Here is a 25,388-nt window from a genome sequence, read left to right as displayed (position 1 = left end):
CTGTGTTTTATTTTATTATGAAATATGTTTTCTTGACTTGGACCATATTGGTCATTTTTAATGTTTACCTTGTTTGATAAATTTGTGACACGCATTGATTGAATTTTACTTGTTTGCATGGCCCTTGTTTGATTGCTGCGTATAGACCTAGTGAAGTGTGTTTTGTAAGTTGCTTGAGTATTTTTACTCCGATTCATATGCCCAAGGGGACTTCTATTCTTGACACATCCCTGAGTGCCATTGCCATGAACACTGCTAGAGGGGTGTCTTACACATATCTCAGGCAGTGAGTTAAAGTGCGCAGATTTATATAGTGCGGCTCATCACCTGTGAGGGTTTACAGACGCTGTCTAAGGGGACTTCTATTCTTGACACATCCCTGAGTGCCATCGCCATGAACACTGCTAAAGGGGTGTCTTACACATATCTCAGGCAGTGAGTTAAAGTGCGCAGATTTATATAGTGCGGCTCATCACCTGCGAGGGTTTACAGACGCTGTCTATGGGGACTTCTATTCTTGACACATCCCTGAGTGCCATTCCCATGAACACTGCTAGAGGGGTGTCTTACACATATCTCAGGCAGTGAGTTAAAGTTCGCAGATTTATATAGTGCGGCTCATCACCTGCGAGGGTTTACAGACGCTGTCTATGGGGACTTCTATTCTTGACACATCCCTGAGTGCCATTCCCATGAACACTGCTAGAGGGGTGTCTTACACATATCTCAGGCAGTGAGTTAAAGTGCGCAGATTTATATAGTGCGGCTCATCACCTGCGAGGGTTTACAGACGCTGTCTATGGGGACTTCTATTCTTGACACATCCCTGAGTGCCATTCCCTTGAACACTGCTAGAGGGGTGTCTTACACATATCTCAGGCAGTGAGTTAAAGTGCTCAGATTTATATAGTGCGGCTCATCACCTGCAAGGGTTTACAGACGCTGTCTATGGGGACTTCTATTCTTGACACATCCCTGAGTGCCATTCCCATGAACACTGCTAGAGGGGTGTCTTACACATATCTCAGGCAGTGAGTTAAAGTGCGCAGATTTATATAGTGCGGCTCATCACCTGCGAGGGTTTACAGACGCTGTCTATGGGGACTTCTATTCTTGACACATCCCTGAGTGCCATCGCCATGAACACTGCTAAAGGGGTGTCTTACACATATCTCAGGCAGTGAGTTAAAGTGCGCAGATTTATATAGTGCGGCTCATCACCTGTGAGGGTTTACAGACGCTGTCTATGGGGACTTCTATTTCTTGACACATCCCTGTGTGCCTTTCCCATGAACACTGCTAAAGGGGTGTCTTACACATATCTCTGGCAGTGAGTTAAAGTGCGCAGATTTATATAGTGCGGCTCATCACCTGTGAGGGTTTACAGACGCTGTCTATGGGGACTTCTATTCTTGACACATCCCCGAGTGCCATTCCCATGAACGCTGCTATAGGGGTGTCTTACACATATCTCAGGCAGTGAGTTAAAGTGCGCAGATTTATATAGTGCGGCTCATCACCTGTGTGGGTTTACAGACGCTGCCCAAGGGGACTTCTATTTCTTGACACATCCCTGTGTGCCATTCCCTTGAACACTGCTAGAGGGTGTCTTACACATATCTCTGGCAGTGAGTTAAAGTGCGCAGATTTATATAGTGCGGCTCATCACCTGTGAGGGTTTACAGACGCTGTCTAAGGGGACTTCTATTCTTGACACATCCCTGTGTGCCATTGCCATGAACACTGCTAGAGGGGTGTCTTACACATATCTCAGGCAGTGAGTTAAAGTTCGCAGATTTATATAGTGCGGCTCATCACCTGTGTGGGTTTACAGACGCTGCCCAAGGGGACTTCTATTCTTGACACATCCCTGTGTGCCATTGCCATGAACACTGCTAGAGGGGTGCCTTACACATATCTCAGGCAGTGAGTTAAAGCTCGCAGATTTATATAGTGCGGCTCATCACCTGTGAGGGTTTACAGACGCTGTCTAAGGGGACTTCTATTCTTGACACATCCCTGAGTGCCATTCCCATGAACGCTGCTAGAGGGGTGTCTTACACATATCTCAGGCAGTGAGTTAAAGTTCGCAGATTTATATAGTGCGGCTCATCACCTGTGAGGGTTTACAGACGCTGTCTAAGGGGACTTCTATTCTTGACACATCCCTGTGTGCCATTGCCATGAACACTGCTAGAGGGGTGTCTTACACATATCTCAGGCAGTGAGTTAAAGTTCGCAGATTTATATAGTGCAGCTCATCACCTGTGTGGGTTTACAGACGCTGTCTATGGGCACTGGGAGAGACAGTGATTTTCCCAGAATCACAGGATGTTGCACTGAAGCGGAGACTTGAACCCGGATCCCCAGTTCCCGAGGCGACAGCTCTGACTGCTGCACCGCATCCTCTCCCCCCTGTGAGGGCATATCTGCATGAAAGGCCCTTGATGCCCCTGCAATATCCTAGTCCAGTGGTTCCCAAACCTTTGACTCCTGAGGACCCCCATTGAGTCACCACTGGAAGCCGGGACCACCAAGCAATTTGTATTATTTAAATTTCAAACATTAAAACAGTAATTCAAAAACAATAAACACAACCGTGCACACAAAACAAATACTCACATTACTAAGGATTTTGGTATTTTATATTGAAAGAATTCTCAAAAGGTTAGTGCTGCATCTCAGTGACTAACCTTTAAATGGTTGGTTTTATTTCGCAGTACGAGGTTCCTTCCAGGGCCAGACTTGAAACCCAAAGCAGCCCTGGCAAATACAGTGCACACCATGTGCAGCGAATGAGCCCGACCTCTGCAAAGGGGGCTTTGGGAGGCTCTGCCCCCAAGAAAAATTAGGAAATAATGGTTCATTCTACAACAAATTTATCATTATATATTGAATTGTATCAGCTTTTAAAGAATAGTAAGCCACCCCCTTGTATGCTTCTGAACAATTGGGATGCCCCTGGACAACGAAAGGTTTTGAGAACTGGGATATGATTGGTATCAGCAGAGTGGGTGATCTCTGGGTGAAGGGCGCGGTGAAGACCTTTGCGATGCTTCAAAGTGAGTACGAGTTGGGGGATCGGGAGTTCTTCAGGTATGCGCAGGTTTGCCACGCTTTGCTGTCTGTCTTCACAGCTGGTGTTACGGTTCCTGAATCTTCCCCACTCGAGGATCGTATACTTGACGGTCATCTGCCCGATAGTACGATCTCCTTGATCTATAAGAAACTAATTAACAATCTAGCAGATCTCCTTGTGCGTCTCAGGGAGGTCTGGACCGGAGACGGGTTGGAGTTGGATGACGAGGACTGGCAGTCCGCCCTATCCTCCCCGAAAGAGGTCGCCATTCCTGCCCGTCTCCGTCTCATACAGCTCAAAATTCTTCATCGTGTGTATGTTACGGGTCCTCATTTGGTTGCTATGGGTTTTTCCTCTGACGGGTTGTGCAAGCGCGGATGTGGAATGAGTGCCACCTTTCTTCATATCCTCTGGGAGTGTCGTGAGGTGGCGGCGTATTGGCAGCGTGTGCATGCGGTCATGGAATGAGTCACCGGGGTCGCTCTGCAGCCTGAGGCTCGTAGATGTTTGTTGAATGTGTGGGAGCCGAATGATTACAACGTTGCCCAGTCCCGGTGGGCGGCACTTGGGAACATGATCGCAAAAAGAGATATTGCGCAGCTGTGGGGTTCCCAACTGCCTCCCACCGTGTCGGTATGGAAGGAGAATATGGACTGGTGCATGTTTAGAGAGAAGACGGTATATTTGGCTAGGGGCAAGCCTAGGGCGTGGAGTAAAATTTGGGGTCAATGGAACGCTTACCGAGGGAACATCTGCACACCTCCCTTCGAAGACACTCCGGACATTTCTCTGTCCCCCTGATCCTGAGGTTCCTGAGACGATTTACTCCTTTTTCCTGATTGTCTGACTTCCCCACTGCCTCCCCCCCTGATCATCTTTATTGCCCTCCTGTTTCGTCATCCGGTACTGTAGGTCCCCCCCATCTGAGCATGACATTGTCTAGAACGCTTTCCGCCTTGAGTTTTGTTTCTTTGTTTCCCTTTCTGTTCTCTTTCTAAAAATTAAAAACATCTATATCCTGCCTACATCCTGTGTTGCCGAAAATGTATCCTGGACTCTGCTGGACCTCTAGAGATCGGTCGCTGCTTTGTGAGTTTATACAACTGCTTCACATGTCCTAGCGGCCGGCCCCTGTGGTTGTAGGCCCATACTTGTAATGATATTTTTGCACAATAAAGTTTTTCACAAAAAAAAAAAAAAGAATAGTAAATGATGACCTTACTATGCACCAGGATATGACAATCTTTGTTGGGATTCTTCAATGATTCCCTTATTGTCACCCTCCATTAGTGCCTCTCATCTCTCCATAGCCCCTCAGTCACATGTATTTCATTTGCTTTATAGCATCTCTCATACCATTGAAGGATGTCAGAGCACTTTACATCACACACACAAGCTCCTTGCACCACGGGTGCGTCACAAAACGTGACGCACCAGTGGCGCATTTTAGTGCCCCATATTTCCAAGCCAGGAAAAGCCAACCTGCGTGATTTTACTGGTCTTCTAAATATGGACCATTTGCACAAAGCACTTTGCGTGAAAGGGGTGTTCCATGGGTGTTGCTGTGGGTGTTCCCACGCAACACCCATGAACCCAGACACATTTCCAGATTTACTAGAAATTGTAAATCTGCAAATGTGTCTGAATGCTATGCTCCCCAGCGAAGGCGTAGGGAGGTGCAACGAGAATATGTATTCATTTCTCCTTGTATTTTTCCTCTTTCTATGTAATGTAATGTAGTGGTACTTGTATAGTGCACGAATCACCATGAGGCATCTCGGCGCATGTACGAATACCGCTGAGGAACCCTTCCTGGCCTTTCCCTGTGAAGTGCCCACTTCTGGGCACCCCCAAGGTGAAGCCAGGCATCCTAGAGTTGTTGGGGCCGTTGTGGAGATTAAGCAAGCTATTGCCCAGAGTTGCAGAGTGGGACCCATGATTGGAATAAGCACCGAGGCAAGAATTATCAGGTCCGGGGAAATTGAGCCCAAGAGCCGCCGAGGCGGGGAATTGAACCCTGGTCCCGGGCCAGACCTCTGCATCAGGGTCTGCCACTCTAACCATTGAGCCACACTTCGATGTGTGTTGCATTCTGCAGCACGCTTAGAAAAAGCATATCACCTCTGGTGATTGTTTATGTATAGGAAGGTATCCCTTCCTGCACATAAACAATCAGGAAAACAATGATGTTTTGCAAGTTCTATGTGTGCTAATGCAGCACACATATAAGTTGAAAAACGCCATTTCTGATTGTTTATGTGCAGGAAGGGAGCACTACCTGCAAATAAAAAATCTCCCTACAACGCAGGCATCCATGCACCACATGGCAGCCGTTTGTGCGCCAGCACAGCGGGAAGCACAGAGATGTGACATATTCTTGTAAATATGTCACATCCCTGTGCTTTGAAAGTGACTCAGTGCAGCGCAGCCAAATGGCTTGCGGCACACACTGAGTCACTTTCATTGTAAATCTGCCCCATAGAGACAATGATTCATACGTGTAAACCAGTGTATAGAAAATGTTACATAAGGCAAATGCGAGTACAAGGTGTAGGATTCACATTCATACTGGTAGGCATTTTAAAGAGTCCTTGGTCTGGAGAAGCGGAGAAGCACAAACTCAGAATTCAGAACATAACACAGTGGTTAGCATTGACTTTAACAATAAAAATGTTTTTCCACCCAAATAGACCTTTTTAGCAGCATCAGGATAATGAAAGACTTGGAACAAACATATGTTTCTAACTTGTACCATGCAGGTTGCAAGCAGCTCTTTGATGACAGTTTTTAGGTTACTGTGCTAGATTACGATCATCACTTATAAACTGCACAATAACAAAAGAATCTCGGTTACAAAAGCAGTAACCCACTAACCTATGCACATAAAAAACAGTTTTTTTAAATGCTTGGTACACATTCTTTGCAGTAGGCATATTAACCCTCTTAGATAAGTCAAAGCTGCCACTTGACAAAACTCTCATCTCGCCCTCAGGACACTAGATCTCGCTCCAGGAGGTACATTAATCACAGACGTTATCTTGACACTTTTATTGTTGCTGGAAAACTGCAAATTATACAAGGAACTTTGTTGTGCTTTTAAAATTACAGCCTGAGGCCCCCCAGGGATTGTGTCACGGACCCCTGGGGGTCCTCGGACCACAGTTTGGGAATCACTGTCCTAGTCGATTCCTGGATATTGTGAGTGACCTGGGAAGTCATAGTAAGTACATAGGCTGGACACTCGTCATTAAGAGTTCGCCAGCTCCATGATGGCTTCACTGAAATATGTGATGTTTGGCACCAAGCATCTCAACATAATAAACTTGCACTGATTCCAGTGTAGATTTTACTATAATTTGCACACAGAGGGCCCCTTAGAGGGGTCCCCTGAAACCTACCAATCCTTAGTGTGGTCATTGACTGGCCCGAGCCAGCCTGCTACCACCAGAGTGTGTTCTGACCTCAGGGGAGAGTGCCTGCGCACTCTGAGGCTGAGAACAATGCCTTTCTTGGGTGGAGGTGTTCACGTCTCCCCTGGACAGAAAGAGCCATCGTGGTGGGGAGCTTCAAAGGCCTTTCCTCCTTTGTAATGCAACCCCCGCCTCTCCTGTTCGAAGGAGCTGGCCTCCATCCTGTCCTCACCCCCTTTTTGGTGGCAGAACAGGTGGGAAACCTTTGATAAAAGAGGAGATGTGCCCCCCTCTGCCAACTCCAGCCTTCGGGTGCTGGAAGCTAGGTCAAGTACGCTTTTCAGTGCCCACCATCTTGAAGATGGGGGGTCTTATCCAGTTAGGGCTAGGACTGTGTCCTCCTCTCACAGAAGGTGGGCATGTTAGAGGGCGTAGACACCCCAGGCAAAGGGCCTATTGGACACTGCCTGTCACTCCCTTGTAACGCCCTTAAATCTAGTTTTCAGGCAGCATCCCCAGTCTCTGAACTTCAGTTCCTGATGAACTAAGAAGAGCCGGGCACTACCGATGTGCACCAGCAGAGAAGATTGCAGAGAACTACTGTACACAGGTGTTCCAGGACCTTTTGTCTAAAGTAAAATCTGGATCCCCTTCGGACTGCTGCCCACCACACCTCCTAAAAGAAGCCTTCACCGGCCTCCCAGTTCCAGCCCTCTCTCTTCTGAATGAGTCCCTATTCTAGGGTTGTGTCCCTAAGGCCTTTAAAGAGGCAATTGTGATTCCCCTTATGAAGAAATCAGGGGCAGATCCCCAGATCGTGTTGAATTGCCGCCCAATCTCTTTGCTCCTGTACCTGGCAAAGGTACTGGAGGCTCATGTGGTGAAGTGCCTGTCCAATTTTATTGAACAATCCAACTATCTCGACTCACACCAAGCTGGTTTTCGGCCTGCCCACTCAACGGAGACTGTAATACTGGCGGTATTGGACTCGCTGCGAGAGAGGGCTGACAGGGGTACTCCATAGGCCCTGGTGCTGTTGGATCTCTCGGTCACCTTTGACAGGGTCAACCATGGGATCTTATTGGACCATGTCAAGAAGGCTGGCATTCAGGGCTCAGCCCTCAGTTAGATTAGCTCCTTTCTAGAGGATCGCTCCCAGTCAGTCTAGAGCGAGAGTCCACCATGAGCGGACCTCGTCTGGACTCAACGTTACCTGCAGCCTCTGCAAGGAGACCCCCTCAACCTTGACGTGCTCTGGTATGCCTTTTCTGACACCAAAATGCACCCTTGCAACCATCCGTCCTGGGCTTTGGTGAAGAGGACAAAGGGTGTTGCTACGTTCCCGAGATTCGAAACTTACCATGACAGCTTTTGGTTTCCTTCGACCAGCCTCCTGGCCTGAGCCTGCAGATCTTTTCCAACTTGGCCTGTCTTTGATGCTGTGTTGGCATCTTGCACCCTGTGTCCCTGTGCCGCTGGTGGTGTGGTGTAGTGATGTTGCTGCCTTGGGCCATGTCCAGTGTTGGCCTCAACCCCCAGAGACTAGTTCCCCCAAGCCGCTGTTACCTACCTGTAAGCAGCCTCTGTCTGATTGCCCCAGTCCCCCTTAATTTGTATTGGGTTTCCAACCTTGAACTTGCACCAGCACCCGGGCACCCACGTGCCGCTGGTGGTGCACTGTTGGTTCTGAACTGAACCTTGTCCAATACTAACCTTAACTTCCGAAGAATGGTCTTGTAAGTAGGTCAGAGCTTTCCAAACTGTGTGTCCCGACACAGTACTGTGTCGCCTGCAAATGGTGGGTGTGTCGCGGGCACTTAGCACTGCTGCTAATTAAGAGGCATTCCTAGACACTCTGTTCTATGGGGGCTGGGCGATTCACAACCAAGCCTCATTAAAAAGTGAATGGTCTTTTAAAGACCTGTGAAGTACTGAGGTGGGATGTGTGTGTGCCCGGAAAGCTGGGGTGAGGTGACAGAGGTTGACAGAGAGAGATGGAGGGAGGGAGACAGAGGGAGAGAAACAGAGGGAGGGAGACAGAGGGAGAGAAGCAGAGGGAGGGAGACGGAGGGAGGGGCAAGGGGCGACAGAGGGAGACAGACAGAGGGAGGAGGGCGACAGAGGGAGGGAAACCGATGGAGGAAGACAGAGAGAGGGAAGCAGGCAGACAGACAGAGGGAGGGAAACAGAGGGAGAGAGACGGAGGGAGACAGAGAGAGGGGGGAACAGAGGGAGGGAGACAGAGGGAGACAGAGAAGGAGAGAGGGAAGGAGACAGAGGGCCGGAGACAGAGGGCCGGAGACAGAGGGCCGGAGACAGAGGGCAGGAGACAGAGGGCCGGAGACAGAGGGAGAGAGACAGAGGGAGGAGGGCGACGGATGGCAGGAGACAGACAGAGGGAGGGAGACAAACAGAGGGAGGGAGACAGAGAGGGAAACCGTGGTAGACAGAAGGAGACAGAGGGAGAGAGACAGAGAGGGAAACCATGGTAGACAGAAGGAGACAGGGGGAGAGAGACAGAGGGAGGGAGTCTGGGGTAGACAGAGGGTAGGAGAGGGAGACAGAGAGAGAGGGAGACAGAGGGAGGGAGACTGAGGGAGAGGGAGACAGAGGGAAAGGGAGGCAGAGAGAAGGAGACAGAGAGAAGGAGACAGAGGGAAGGAGACAGAGGGAGACATAGGGAGGGAGACAGACAGAGATAGGGACAGACAGAGACAGATAGAGGCAGAGACAGGGACAGACAGACAGATAGAGGGGTAGACAGAGGGAGAGACAGGGACAGACAGAGCCAGATAGAGGGGTAGACAGGGACAGACAGAGGCAGAGAGACAGAGAGGGAGAGGGAGACAGACAGAGGGAGACAGACAGAGGGAGAGAGATGGAGGGAGTCAGAGTGAGACAGAGGGAGAGAGACGGAGGTAGACAGAGGGAGGGAGAGGGAGACAGACAGAGTGAGTGAGACAGAGGGAGACAAAGGGAGGGAGGGAGAGAGAGAGACAGACAGAGTGAGTGAGACAGAGGGAGACAGAGAGAGGGAAAGAGGGAGGGAGAGAGATATAGAGAGAGGGGGAGAGAGAGAGGGAGGGAGAGATAGAGAGAGGGAGGGAGACAGAGAGAGAGAAAGATGTGTGTATGCCGGGTCTGGTGGCTCAGTGGACAAAAGGCATCCGCTGCAGGGGCCTGTGTTCAACCTCATGGTCTCAAATTAGCTTGAAAATGCACCATTTGCCCACTTTTATTTCAAAATTTTCTTCCGCAGAGGAACCCCTCGAGCCCCCGTTAAGTGCTTTGGGCTCGCTCGCTACGCTCGCTCGCTACACTGCCTTACTGTGTCCCAAAATTATACATCTCCAAAAAATGTGTCACCAACATGAAAAGTTTGGAAAGCTGTGAAGTAGATGTTGCCTGTATTTATGTTGAATGTTTTCTTCACCCCATAGGATAACATTGCAAAGTCTGGAAATTGCACTATTTGTACACTTTTTATATTGAACAGAATTTCTATTGCAAAACGTATTTACTCAAGATTAAATTCTGTGGTTCCGCAAAATGAATCTAACCAAGTGTCAATTTATTAATTGAGTGTGTGTCATTTATTACCACTGTGTGTACAACAGTGTGTGTCATTTATTGCCACAGTGTGTACAACAAATGCTTAAAACTACCCTCATATAGGTCTAACTGCTCCCCCACACTACCACAAAAGAGCATTAATATTATCTACTTTAGCCTCTGTAAAATCTCTGGGGATCCACTGGACACTCTGCACACTATACCTCTTTTTGGTATAGTATAGTGAGAGCCGGCTCCCCACGCTCAAGTACTCACACACACTCAGACATAGACAGACAGACACAGACACACACACTCTCTCTCGCATGCATTCTCACACACCCACCCTACCTCACATTAGAAACATATATTTAACTTCTAAATTACATTTTCAACTAGGAAATTAGTAAATCGGTTCATGCAGAATTCAAAAGATCCTACTTGTAAGATATCTGAGCAGTCATCCCCATGACAGGAAAAAAGAAATACAAATGAATGAATAAAATGCTTTAGGAGGCTGAGGGTGCATGTGGAGTTAGGGGAAGATCACAGCACCACTGATTGTGAGGCGTGCCAACTGTTGAAGCAGAAGTCGCGGCTGGAGCGCTGGAAGCAACTACTCTCGGCAGCATCTCGCAAGATCGGCTTCATCCCCTCGATCAGCCTCCGCAGACGGTTTCAGAAGCGGCCGTCCTCGTCGGCATCCTCAACCCTCTCCGATGTCGCACGAGCCGTCGCTCCTCGGGGGGTAAGTGTCGCAGCTTGTCCCCGGGGGCTGGTGTTCGGCCTGCCGGGGGCGTGGGCTCTCCGCTGGTGATGCGGCCCGCGTGTCGTTCTCCTATCCACCGTTTCCCGGTGAGGGGGGCGTCGAGAACCCAGATGGAGACATATACAGCGGCTTTGCAGGCCTCGTTGGCGTCTCCTCCTCCTTCCCCTTCTGGGACGTCGGCGAATCCCTTGCATTGCGCGGGCCCTCCGCTTCGCCCCAGTGCCAACTGGCTCGGCTCCTTCGGGGGTCCGTCCTTCAGACCACGGCACCTCTGCCTCGCCTCAAACTCCTGCGGGATTCCTTGTAGTGTCGCGGGAGGTCCGCGGGGCTCGGGTCGCATTCCCGAGCCCCACTCGGCCCTCTAGACAGGGGACGGCCTTGTCCACGGCTGAGCTGCGCCACAGGTGTCAGTAGACCCCCCACGTCCCGCTCTGGGTCGAGGCTGGACGGGGACCCTTTGTTCCCCTCTCGGCCCTCCACGCAGGCGGCTGCCTCGACGGAGGTCCATCAGCCCTGGCGGCGCCACATGGGTCGGCGGACCACCTACGTCACATTCTGGGTCGAGGCTGGCAGAGTGCTTCTTGTCACTCCCCTGGTCCCTCTCCTCCCTCCACACAAGCGGCACTTGAATGACTCCTTTTGCAAGCATATATAGCTTTTGCCCACAACTATTGCTTTTCTTTCATTTTGTCCTTCCAGACCATTCTCCTTCTCCTGTATTTATCTTTTTAAGCTTTACTCTGTAAATTAAATTAACTGGGAACTTTTTTACCAATCTCAGGATTCTGTTACATTTTATTTTGAATTGATGGCTTTCAAACAACATTTTCACCAATGAACATACTGGTTTTTTTCCTCCACCGACATTTATTAGCATAATATTGAGATTGACTGGTAATTAATTGCTTTGTGAAGAGAGACCATTTTTCGACAGCATTCGAATAATCTCCTTCGAAGTGAAAATCAACAATTGCCTGCGCAGTGTTTGTAATAGAATCTTTGTTGTTATCTGACCAATTAAGTTTCTTATATTTTACTGTTGTTATTTCACCCGGAAGTGTTGTATAGTTTTCATATCTTAGGCCATTTAGGTTTAAATCAATTATTTGTTGATCGTGGTCGCTTATATTTATTCCCTCTATCTGATAAGACAAAATTTTATGAAATAGATTATGAAATTGCCTCCTGCTCACGCTGCATGTGGGACCTCGAGAGCTCTCCTAGAGAGGCAAGATGGACGCGGGCTTCTTCCGCGGTACAAGTGCCGAGCAAGAGAATCGTTTCAGCAACAAACAGAAGAAGCTTTTGAAACAGCTAAAATTTGCAGAATGCCTGGAAACAAAGGTAGACATGGTCAAGGTTAATATGGAAGTTATCAAGCCATTAATAACTAAGCGAATTACTGAAATTCTGGGATTCGAAGACAATGTGTTAATTTACTGGGTTTTTAAATGGTAAGAATGCCAGAGAATTCATGGGAGAGCTTTGGCCGCTTCTTTTGAGTGCTCAAGAAAATATTGCTGGCATACCCACTGCTTTTCTGTAACTGAAGAAAGAGGAAATTAAACAGAGAGAGATTGAGCAAGAAAAGCTGGCGTTTTTAAAGAAGCAAGATGAAGAGAAAGATAAAAAGGACAAAGAAGATCGAGAAATGAGGGGTTGGGACAGAAGAACCAGAAGTCCGAGAAGACGCAAATCCAGGTTGTCTTCCCCGCGGAGAAGATCTCCTGGAAGAAGAGAGCGAAAACACAGCCATTCACGATCTCCTCGGCACAGATCAAAGAGTCGCAGTCCTAGTCCTATGCCTGAAAAGAGAGAACCAGAACCTCCCGAACCTGAGCCTTCTATGTTAATAAGGGAGCCTTCTGTTCAGGAAGCAACTTCAACCAGTGACATTATTAAAGTTATGCAACATGAACCTACCCCAGACATCAAGCAAGAACCATCCCCAGAGCAAAGTATTAAAATAGAGATGGAGAAGAAGCCCCGGGACTGTTCTCGATCACGTTCTAAGTCCCGGTCAAGGTCACATTCACCTCCTCATTCCAGATCTCAGCGGCACCACAGGTCACGCTCCAGGTCCTATTCACCGAGGAGGCGCTCAAGCCCAAGGCGAAGGTCGTCTCCTCGCCAACGTAGTCCTCCCAGGCGCCCTCCACCTCCTCCTAAACACAGGAGAAGTAGAACCTCAGTCAGAAGAAGACGCCATTCATCAGCTTCTTTATCTGGCAGCAGTTCGTCTTCCTCTTCTTCACGTTCAAAGACTCCGCCTCCTCCAAAGAAACCATCAAAGCGAATTTCATCATGTCCTCCTCAGAAGCCCCGCGGGTCTCCTTCTGGATGCCCCCCTAGAAGGCTGCACAGGCCATCTCCACCTCCTAGCCCCCCTCAAAAAGAACCCAGATCTCCCTCGTCTCAGCAATCCAGTTATCAAAGGAAAGGTCGCAGCTCAGTGTCTCCAGGACCAAAACACAAAATCCTAGAAAAAAGATCTTCACCACCCCAAGCTCCAAAAACGAAAAGAGTGGAATTGTCAGAATCTGAAGATGACGAAGGGAGTAGAATGGCAGCAGCAGATTCTGTGACAAAGACGGCAGTATAAATGACAAAATAGGCAGTCTTCACCTGGTACAGATTCTGGTTCATCATCCTCTTCTGAAGAGAGACCTAAAAGAAATGTGAAAAATTGTGAAATGGCACATCGCAGACGTCATTCAGGCTCAAGGACTTCATCACCTTCACGAAGATGTCAAAAAGAGTTCTCTCCAACAATGCAGCAAATGGCAAAGAGGTGTCAGTCTCCTGTGCCTAAAAGACGAAGAAGCCCATCCCCACCTCCAGTAAGAAGGCACCAAACTCCTTCACCTCCACCTCCTCCACGACGACGTCGATCAGCTTCACCTCTCAGTTGCAGGACACCATTTCCTCCTCCACGGAGGTGCTCCCCACCAATACAGAGAAGGTATACTCCTTCACCGCCTCCCAAAAGAAGAACTGTTACACCCCCACCTCCACCACTTCTTAAAAGAAGACTATCTTCATCTCCACTTCCAAAACATAGCATTTCTCGATCTCCACCTCCAAAACAAAGAATTTCTCTAGTGGCAAAGAGACACTCTCCTTCGTTATCTTCAAAACATAGAAAAGGATCCCCTCCAAGCAGGTCAAACCGTGAAATGCGATCCCCACTGCAGAACAAAAGGCATTTGCCTTCCCCTCGGTCAAGACCTCCCCGTATCTGTCCAACTCCTCCTCCCCCTCTTCGCAGAGGACCTTCACCTTCACCCCCAAGAAGACAGCAATCACCATCTCCAATCACTAGGCTCATCAGGAGAGTGTCATGGACACATGAACCTAAGAAAATTAAAAGGGCTTCTTCTAGTCCGCTGCCTGTGAGGAGAGTGTCTTCGTCTAGATCCGTCTCAGGATCACCAGAGCCACCACCTAAAATCATGCTCCCACCCCCATCACCATCCAGATCCCGATCTCCCTCGCCAACGTGGTCACCCGCACCACCAGCAAAGAAAGCTCAAAGTGCTTCACCAAGTCTGTCTCCTGTAAGGACTTCTGAACAAGAAGGTGGCAGGAAGAAAAAGAAGGTTAAAAAGCACAAGAAACACAAGAAAGAAAGGGGTTCTAATGCAGAGGGGGCACCTAGCCCTCCTGCTTCATTTTTGGAAAGAGGAGAAATGGACGATGATAGTTTACCTATAAAGGGTTCTGTAAGTGATGGTGAGGAAAAGCTTGATGATTTAGAATAACACCTGCGAGAAAAGGCCTTGAGGTCTATGAGAAAGGCTCAAGTGTCACCGCAGCCTTAGCCGCCATGAACTGAAATATTTGATATAATGTATATTTTATTTGGTTTCTATTCCTCAAATTTCTGTTTCAGTTTCTAAAATGTGTTTCAGCTTTAGATTATAACGTATGTTGTAATGGGTAGAGGTGAAAATATTAAAAACAAATAAAATGGGATTTCCATCAGTGTCCACAGTGTACTAGCGATATCCTTTCACTCACCATAGTTGTAACTTCCATAAAATTAGGGTACTTCAATAACCAAGGATTTATATGGAATATAAACATGCCAAGGAGCTTACAAAAACATTATTCATGAAGTCTGATAACAAGTTGGACACACATCGGAGTATGATAAAAAATATAAAATGATTCTGTTGAACTCTGGTTCTTACACATGGTTGAGATTGAAACCACTGGTTAAAAATTTCAAGTCAACAAACTATTTGAATAAAAAATGTGTGTAATGTTGACTGTATTAGAGTGAATCAGGTTTGTACTTTCTGTTTATCATAAAATGAAAGATTTGAGTTTGCCAGAACACTGTGGGTTTTCTCTTTGTAACAAGTTGATTTGAAGCACTGGAATTTAATTTGTATTTGTATTTTTTAAAGGAGAGTTTGCTCGTTCCCAAAGGGACTCCTAACATTACATTAATCTGTTCACTACAACTGCTTTGTTACCTCCTCCATGTTGTTTGATTGCGGTTCTTTCAGACTATCTATGTGTCAGAGCTGTGGGCTTTAAAGGGCAAATAGATGGACGTGGACAGTGAATATTGTTGCATTTTGTAACAGGAGCTGTATAAAACTTGTAAATTTCATAATTTTAGAAAGCTTGGAATATTTGCTTGTGAGTTTTTAATGCCGTTTTTAAAGTGGCTCGGGTTTATTTCAATGAGTGCCTGCGGTATGCCAGAGGTGTGCTACAGATCGTGCGCAAGGTAAGCTCAACTCGTGTGTCTGTTTAGGATACTATTGCAGTAAAATCCAAACATTTGCATTATTTGCCAGTGTCAGGTTGATTTCCTTGATAGAAATAAAATGAAAATGATTCAACGATGCTATGGTATAATCTATTCTAGACCTATGATCCCCTGCTTGAAAAGTCCATGCTGGTGGCGAATCTTGAGAAAATCGCCCATTTAGGACTCTTAGACCAATGGTTTCTCATTCTTTTACAAGAGTCTTCCCGATGTTTTCATCTTTTGTTCCCTCATACCCATAGTTGATAAAAAACTTGGAATTGACCATAAGTAATTTTGCCATTGTATTTCAACATCTCTATCGTAAGATCATAGCATATTCATGTTATAATCACTGGTAATAATAATCTCAGGTTGGATGTCATTGTCCAGTTGCTGCAAAATTATAATTATCAAATTGGTCGCCATTGTTCTTTGTAATTATATATGTTGATTACTACAAGAGATTTAATTATATTTTGTTCTTTGTATCATATTTTGACAATTAGATAATCGTTTTGACTTGGGACGTCCATTTCACTTTCCATTTTTAGCTCAGTTGATATAAAAATAGCCAAACCCCCACAAGGTCTGCCATAGTTACTTGTTCTCTTAGCTAATGAGTAATAACCCTATACCCTTCCAATCTAAAAGGAACTAAAGCCCAAGTCTCTTGTAAACAAATGATTTGAAGACAGCACAAAGTAGCTAGTTGGTTATTCTGAATCTTTGCTTGAACCCCATTTATATTCCACGAACATAATCTGACCCTTTCATTCACAATTGTTGGCCCCCTTAAAGGAACTTCAGATTGTAGATGTCAATCCTGCCTGATATTATGGAGGGCTGCTGTAGCCAACCTAATTTGACAGTGTCAAATAATAGGTCTCCTATTTGTTCCTCTAATGATTTTAAAAGATGACCGTTGGTCATACCTATGTTTTTTTTTAATATTGAGTATTTCTTATTATTCTCGGTTCTCATTTGGTTATGATTTTGTAATTTTGTTGAAACAAAAGGACGTTGCAGGGGGAGTTGTTATTTTTATTCCCCAGTCCTGAAAGCGATTATGTTCTTGCATAATAAGGCTGGCGGCAGTAGAAGATGTCCAAATTACTAATGTCGATTCACGATTATTCTTGATTGTGAGGAATTCAATTGATTCTATGTCGGTACATTTAATTTCCTTTAATGAGGGTACTGCATTACACAATTTTAATATGTTTCCACGAGTCAAGATATCATTATTACCCCTAGATTTAAATTCCATCGCAAAAATTACCTGCACCACTCCTTCTTTTTGATCTGGGTTATTAAATTTAATTTGTTCCAGGCTATTTTCAGCTTCAGCATGCTCAATTAACCTTCCATAATGATTACTAACAGTTTGAGACCATAATTGTCAATGTTTATGTAACTGCTTTGTTTCGATTCCCAGATCTTGTGGTAATTTAATATCCTTCCAGGTTTTTAACAAATCTCTATTCGTTTCATCCCCTCTGATACTCTCACTCTTTGCTCTATTTGTTTCCAATTGTGATGGCTTATTCTCCACCTGTTTATTACATTCCTCCACTTGCAGCTTTTCTAAGGACTGAATGTTCCCATTCTCTATAATTTTTATACTATCAGCTTGCTTGTTTAGGCATTTATTTTTCATAACTGCTTGTACCTCCGATAGATCCTTATTAAATAGAGGGTAAAAGGGTTTTGTTGGAGACATGTGTTTACCCTCACCTTCACAATATGATATTTAGTCAAGGTTGTTTCCAGTGTTCAATCTCACTATATCTGATGCATTTGTTTTTTTAAAAACTTTTAGAAGCTTTATTTCTTGCTTTCTGTTGTTTTTTCCTCTGTCTTTTTGATAGATGAACTTCCGGGGCTGCGTCTGTCATTGTTGATTGTGTCGAGCATAGGTTTATCACTTCTTGATCTTTTGTTTTATCATCTATTTTTTCTTTAACAACAACAGTATTGTCTTTACATTTTATTGTATCTTTAGAGGGGCAGTCGGTCTTGATGGGTTGAATTCCCACATTAGGAAAATTCACTTTTACATCGTCAATTATTGTTTTTTAAATATCCGGAATGGTAGCCAGTTTAATTAGTGGGGCACAACTACACTCTGCATACGTAGATATTGGCTGAGATTGTGCCCTTACTATTAGATTATTTTGTGTTGTTATCTTCTGCTCAGTTCCAGCAACAGAGGATGCCGTAGCGCTCAAGAGATCTATTTGGACCTCCTTTTTGTTGGACTGATATGTTAAAGCTTCCAGAGTTGATTGCGAGATTGTGAAGAATAAATACCAAATTGCTGCTGCGTTCCCACTTCCTGGTACCTGAGTACCTGGGTTATGGTGTTGCCCATTTATGAATGATAGGTCCTTATACTTCTCTTTTTGTGGTCCTTGAAAATCATGTCCCTCGTCACAAGAATTAATGAATTGTGGACTACTATTCAAAACGTCTTTTTCATACGTAGTACTTCAACGCTGCAGAGTTTCTGGGTTGCTGGTGTATTCATCCTTATTAATTGGAGATCGGTTATTTTGATTACATTTCGGCTGGTCCTGTTTTTGAACTGAATTCATTTTAGACAGAGTAAGATCCGATTTCAGTGGGGTATTGGCTTCCCTTATGATTTTCACCCCACCATCTAGTTCATTTGGAGCTTCTTGGTCTGGTTGATTTATTTGGCCCAAATTAGATGGTTCCCCTATACCGTTAGCTTTTCTGATTTTTACTTGCACTTCTATTGGCATTGGCTGCCTAAGTTGGTAGTAATTGCTGCGTATCTCCCATTGTTAGATTTGTGTATTTTGGGTCCTTTTGTTGTGAACGACCAGTAAGTGGAATAGTTAACATCTCTAGGTCCGTTATTTGACCCCAATGGTTGACTTGGTCCTTAGTTTAATTTGACATTTGTTCGACTTCAGCTTTAGTGGAGAAGTGTGGCTCACTGGTTAGAGGAGGCAGACCTGGAAGCAGAGGTCAGCCCGGGACCAGGGTTCAATTCCCAGCTCGGCGGGGTCTTGAGTCCTAAAAATGTCCATGGACTCGACAATTCTCGCTCCGGTGCCTACTCGATTCACAGGTTCACACTCTGCGACTCTGGGCAATAGCTTGCTTAATCTCCACAACGGCCCCTCGCGGCGGATGCCTGGCTTTCACCCTGCGGATACCCTGCCAGGGTTATCTCACAGGGGAATACCAGGACGGGTTCCCTAAGCAAGCGCTTAGAAACCGCTCGGTGATTTGCGCTATATAAATTCCTGTACATTTACATTTACATTTACATTTAGGGTGGCCTAGTTCACTTACTCCTTGCTTAGGGGATATAATATTTGTTCTACTCAGTGGTTTAATTGGAGTTTGAAGATCACATGGGTTAGTTAGCAATGTTAAATAAGTAGTGTGGAAGGAAACTCCCTCCTACAAATGAGTGCGCTAGTTTACAATGAAACTCACTGGTTCCGTCACCACGTTTTTCAAAGCTTCGTCCATATTTATTCCTTATATTTTCAAATCAATAATCCATTTTAGTTATCCATTTGATTATTGTTGTTTTTATTTCACAGTTTTTTACAGGTTATCTTGCCAATAGTCAAAACCTCTTTAGCACCCAATGCATTTCGGGTCCAAAGGAATAGACACTTCGTCAGGGGACTATAAAATGAAAAGAAACAGGAAATAAGGAATAAATATGGACGAAACTTTGAAAAACGTGGTGAAGGAACCAGTGAGTTTCATTGTAAACTAGCGCACTCATTTGTAGGAGGGAGTTTCCTTCCACACTACTTATTTGGTTTTGCAAGACAAGGGCAGGACGCCTTGTGACATGAGTCGCGCTAACTGTTAATTCAAGAACAACACATTAAAAACTGTGTAAAAATCAGAGTGCACAAGGATAACAACTCCTTAGTTAGCAATGTTAGCATAGCATCAGTTGGATCTTTCATAAAATCAAACTTTGACAGCGACTTTCCCAGTTTCCCAAATGTACGGACCTTAGATGATTTAAAGGACTATATGTCACCTGCCTGTTTTATTTTAAACGTATCTAATATCGGTGTTTGTTGTATTTTTCTTTTCCTTTTGATAGGAGGGAAAGGTGGCCGCTCCTTTCCTGAGCTCATAATACACCCTCTAAGGAGAAGAAGTCTTGCTCCTTTCAGAGAATCAAACGGGCCAGTGACAAGACCAAAGGGTGCTCTGATAGGACAAAAACACCACCAAACACCTCCAAGGGAAAACACCCACAAAGCACACCTGTGTACAGAATCCGCCGGTACTGCTGGTTACTTAATTAATTAATTAATTAATTAATTAACCGATTGATTAACATCCGGGCACCGGGTAGCCGAGGGGTGCTTCAAGAGGGTCTAAGTCTATTGTCACTTTCCCCTTTCCATAATTTCTAAGATTTTGTATTACAGACTTATTACAGACTCCAATGGCTCAGCGACTTAGGGACCGATCAATCTTAGCTACTCGTCACACGCCACACACCTCTTGCCACTTGTTACTCACCACTCACTGTTCATTGCTTGTTCGTTGCTATTCATCTCTGACAAGAGTACAAGGGAGAATGCTGGCAATCGTTCAGGAGCAAGAGCGGAATCCAGAGCTAGTCCCACTACAGACGGCAGATGTGGGCACTTCCCTCCACTCCTCGGCTCAGCTCTGTCTGCTCTGCTCAATGCTTAGTAAATACGTAAAATCAGGCGGCAGGCCAAGGCTTCTCTGTGCTCCTCTATTCTCCTCTGTGCTCCTCTATTCTCCTCTGTGCCCTTCTGCAGCCACCGCACCAGCAGCACCGCAGGCCAAGGCTCCTTTGACCTCTGCAGCGGCCGCCGCACCCGCAGCACTAGCAGCGCCTTAGCACCGCGGTGCCGGCAGCGGCCGTTCCTGCCCCCACAGCAGATCCATAGAACTTAAAGCGCCCGCATAACAGGACGCGCATGAAGCGGGAGAAATCTTCGGGAGCAGGAACCGGTCACAAAAACAAATGCGGGCAGTCGTCCCAGGCTCCGCTCCGCTTGCTCGTCAACTCCCCCTCGGCTCGGCCCCTCAGCAATACTCGGTACCCTTTGCACTCAATGCCGAATCACAGGCCGGCAACGACTGTGAACACCAACAGAGGGAAGAATTGTGTGTTTCTCCCAGTTAGTAAAAAAACACAGCATAAGTCTTGGCTGCTTCTGCTGCACCCAGAGTCTTATGCGTCTTTGCAGTCAAATTTTTCTGTCTGGAAAAAAATTGTCCTGGTTTTCTGCACCCAGTAAATCCAGGTGCAGAAAAACCTAACAACTGATAATCAGGTGGAATAAAATGAACACATGAAAGTACGGGTTCATTTCATTGCTATTGATTCATACTCTGGACCATATTTGAGGGATTGGTCTAGGCATAGTCCTCGCAGCCCATAATAGGTTTGCTTGAGGCTGAGGCCAAAACTCAAAAGTCAGGATACCAGATACAAGTAGGTGGTAACTCAGGGCAGGGGAAACTGCCTGTTGTCCGTGGGGGAGTCATTCCAGTCCCAGAAATCTGCATTACAAATTAATTAATAGTATATATTTTTATATTAGCTGTTTGGTGCCAGTCCATATGACTTTAATATCTGCCTTTGGGGTTCTATGTTACAACTTCATAGGGTACATGTATCCTTTGTGAGCTTAATAAAATGTTGAAAATTCTACAAATCCTCCCTCCTACATCCAAGTACTTTCATGCTACCATTCTACACTCTGCTCTGTCTGGAAAAACAGCTCAACATTTTCCAAATTCTGCATTAATTTGGCTTGTAAATTATATTTTTGGAAATGTACATGTATTAACTATTTCATTTTAATACTCTAGGTGATTGAAATTACGGACGAAGAAAGCAAGATTTAGCAATAAGCAACTGAATGTCAGTGCCATAAGAAGGATTATTTTGAAAAATTGAAGGGCATCCAGCATTCTACGTTTAAATAATTTCCGAAAATCTAGGTGTGGCGATGAAAGTACTATACCTGTAAGTGAAGTCTCTAATTTTGCATTTCATTAACCCAGAGCAAAACCATATCTGTGCACACAGCATCAGAAATAATGTAGAAAGACCACTTCAGCATCCTCATCTGAAATATTATCAGAAAGACAAATTGCCTCAGCATGGCAGAATAACGTTCATCTAAAGCATCTTGTAATTCTAGAGAGGAAGCACACATTGCATAAAAGAAAGTTATAACAAAAGGTATCTTCTGCATACCATCAAAGAAAAGACGCTGAAAGAAGACTCTGAAGCTGACACATTGACAAGCAAAAGATTGAAAAATCACCTTTGTTCAACAACCATTGTTAACTAGTTACACAAGTTTGAGACTATCTGCCTCTGGATAGAACACCACGGCCCACTCTGCTCACTCTTGCGAAAACCTTAAAAATTCACCACTTTATTGTGTTCATGACCATCTCAGATTGTTTCCTTTTTATTGTGTACTGTTCTGTAATTCTATGTAAATCGCCTCAACATTATCTGCTGTGCATGAGTGATATGTAAAACTGTTAATTATAAAAATGGATTACATGAGCACCGTTGCGCTATAGGTAATGTAAATAAATCCTCGTCTTCGGAACTACAAACCTTAACCTTACACCAAACATAGAAAGGATAAAAGGAACTGATGTTCTGCGACTGGTGATCCACAATAGTACTGTGCATGTTCTAACACCCTCAGTTACTGCCATTACGTCAGTGCAAAAAGGTACTTATCAGTTTAATCATTAAATATCAGACCAACACCTCATTACTGCATTGCTAAGAACCTATACAAATAGATTGGAGAGAAACATCAGTCACAAAATAATTTACTGCCGGAGAGGCTATTACCTAAAGACTATTATCTACTAGAACAATTTCAACAGGTATTACAGGGCTGCTTCCAGGCATATTTTGCTCAATTCAAGTGTTAAGAAGATTACACGCAATTTCTTTTAGAGACAAATGCTGAACAATATCTAAACAAGCCCGACTCTAAAATCAGGTTCACTCTTACCGTGGCATAATAGTAAGAGAAAACTAAACATAGAGATATTAACCCTAGGAATACACCTTCTAAAAACACTGTTAGAACAAATTCAGTGTTCAAACCCGCCTCAATCAAGGCAAAATAACTGAAATTGGGGAAAAAAGTTACTTGTGCCAAAAAAGATACAGCTATAAATCTTATCTCACAGAATTTGACAGAATGCACACTGGGGGAAACCACTCTCAGTGCAATGTATGCCAAAAAAGTTTCAGGCGTAAATCTTATCTCACTGAGCATATGAGAATCCACACTGGGGGAAATCACTCTCCGTGCAAAGTATGCCAAAAAAGTTTCAGGCGTAAATCTTATCTCACTGAGCATATGAGAATCCACACAGGGGAAAAACCTTATCAGTGCTCTGAATGCCAGAAAAAGTTTAGTATCAAAGCGAGTCTATATCGACATGCATTAACCCACTCTGTGGAAAAACTTTACCAGTGCGCTGAATGCCAAAAAAGTTTCAGCCGTAAATCTTATCTCACTATTCATATGAGAATCCACACTGGGGAAAAACCTTATCAGTGCTCTGAATGCCAGAAAAGGTTTTGGAACAAACCAAGTCTTTCTCGACATGTAATAACCCACTCTGGCAAAAAATCTTACCAGTGCTCTGAATGCCAGAAATGTTTCAGTCAAAAAAACATTCTCACTCAGCATAGAAGAGCCCACACTGGGGATAAACCTTACCAGTGCTCTGAATGCCAGAAATCTTTCATTTACAAACACAATCTCACTCTGCATAGAAGAATCCACTCTGGGGAAAACCCTTATCAGTGCTCTGAATGCCCAAAACATTTCAATTGTAAATCACTTCTAACTGAACATTTGAGATTCCACACTGGGGAAAAACCTTATCAGTGCTCTGAATGCCACAAATGTTTCAGTACAAAAAGGAGTCTCACACATCATATAAAGATCCACACTGGGGAAAACCGTTACCAGTGCACTGAATGCCACAAATGTTTCAGTGAAAAAAGGAGTCTCACACATCATATAAAGATCCACACTGGGGAAAACCGTTATCAGTGCACTGAATGCCACAAATGTTTCAGTGAAAAAAGGAGTCTCACATATCATATGAAGATCCACACTGGGGAAAACCGTTTTCAGTGCTCTGAATGCCAGAAATGTTTCCGAGACAAAAGAAGTCTTTCTCAACATACAATAACCCACACTGAGGAAAAACCTTATCAGTGCTCTGAATGCCCAAAAGAGTTCAAACTTAAATCACTTCTAACTGCACATATCAGATTCCACACTAGGGTAAAACGTTATCAGTGCTCTGAATGCGACAAATGTTTCAGTCAGAAAAACAGTCTCATTCATCATATAAGAACCCACACTGGGGAAAAACCTTATCAGTGCTCTGAATGCCACAAATGTTTCAGTCTAAAATACAGTCTCATTCATCATATACGAACCCACACTGGGGAAAAACCTTATCAGTGCTCTGAATGCCAGAAATGTTTCAGTGACAAAAGCTGTCTCATTCAGCATATAAGAACCCACACTGGGGAAAAACCTTATCAGTGTTCTGAATGCCACAAATGTTACAGTGAAAGAAAGAGACTCACTCAGCATATAAGAACCCACACTGGGGAAAAACCTTATCAGTGCTCTGAATGCCAGAAAAGTTTCAGAGGTAGAGATGGTTACAAGCGCCATAAGAAAATACACCATCAAAATTATTCAGTGCTGTCTCCGGCTCGTACAGCTTAAAGTCCTCCACCGGATTTATGTGACTGGTTCTCGCCTGATTCGTATGGGATACTCTTTGGATGGGTTGTGTAAGCTTGGATGCGGCCTAACGGGCACTTTCCTCCATATACTCTGGGAGTGCCCGGCGGTTGTGCGGTTCTGGAGTCGAGTGCATGCTGTGATGAAGGAGGTCACGGGTGTTGCGTTGTTGCCTGAAGCTAGGCGTTGTTTGTTGAATGTTTGGGAGCCGACTGATTATGATGTGGCGCAGACTCAGTGGGTGACCCTCGGGAATATGATTGCCAAGAGAGATATTGCACAGTTGTGGGGATCTCAGAGACCGCCCACGATCTTGGCATGGAAGGTGAATATGGACTGGTGCATGTATGGAGAGAAGACAGTATATGTGGCGCGCGGCAGACCCAAAAAATGGGGGAAAGTCTGGGGCCAGTGGAACTCCTATCGTGGTGAAATATGTACACCTCCCTTCACAGACGTCTCGGATACTCCACCTTCCCCCTGAACCGACATTCCTACTAATGTTTCAGCTATAATGTTTCCTGGCTTGCAATTCCCCTTGCTTCCCCCCCATCCCGTATTGTCGATTGTATCAAACTGATACGCATTTCCTTCCTCACAGGACGCTTCACCATTTGTAATGATTTTATTGCCTTGTTTAATTTTTGTTCATGTTCAATTTCTGTTGTGAATGCCAGAAATTCCTATTTAATTGGCACAGCCTCACTAACCATAAGCGGCTCCATACTGATGAAAAATCTCATGAGTGTTCTGAATGCCAGAACAGCTGCAGAGAAAAACGTTATCTCACCATGAGAAACTCCACACTGGAGAAAATCCTTATGCCATAAAAGCAGTGCAGGGAGTGCAGTGGCTCTGATCTAAAGCGGGCTGTCAGAGCTCTCGGGGGTCCCAGCCGGGTTAAACAAACAGTTCTGTCTTGATGGCAGCTGCTGGCAGCCAAGATGGTGGCTTTTACTGCCTGTCTGTGTTTATTAAGCTGCTGTGAGTGTACGAGGTT

General features: G+C 45.1%; 1 protein-coding gene across 1 annotated transcript; it reads left to right on the top strand.

Annotated features, from left to right (window-relative positions):
- Positions 1 to 22,660: 22,660 nt before the first annotated feature.
- LOC147737054 (uncharacterized) lies at positions 22,661 to 25,218 on the top strand. The gene is made up of 2 exons (XM_086922684.1): positions 22,661 to 24,296; positions 25,082 to 25,218. The coding sequence occupies exons 1-2, from the start codon at positions 22,811 to 22,813 to the stop codon at positions 25,216 to 25,218; spliced, it is 1,623 nt and encodes a 540-aa protein (XP_086778810.1). The 5' UTR covers positions 22,661 to 22,810.
- The last annotated feature ends 170 nt before the right edge of the window (positions 25,219 to 25,388 follow it).

The sequence above is a fragment of the Lissotriton vulgaris genome, chromosome 1_1 (genome assembly GCF_964263255.1).
Source record: "Lissotriton vulgaris chromosome 1_1, aLisVul1.2, whole genome shotgun sequence".
Taxonomy (NCBI): Eukaryota; Metazoa; Chordata; class Amphibia; order Caudata; family Salamandridae; genus Lissotriton; species Lissotriton vulgaris.
This window is presented reverse-complemented; position numbering and strand designations above follow the sequence as displayed.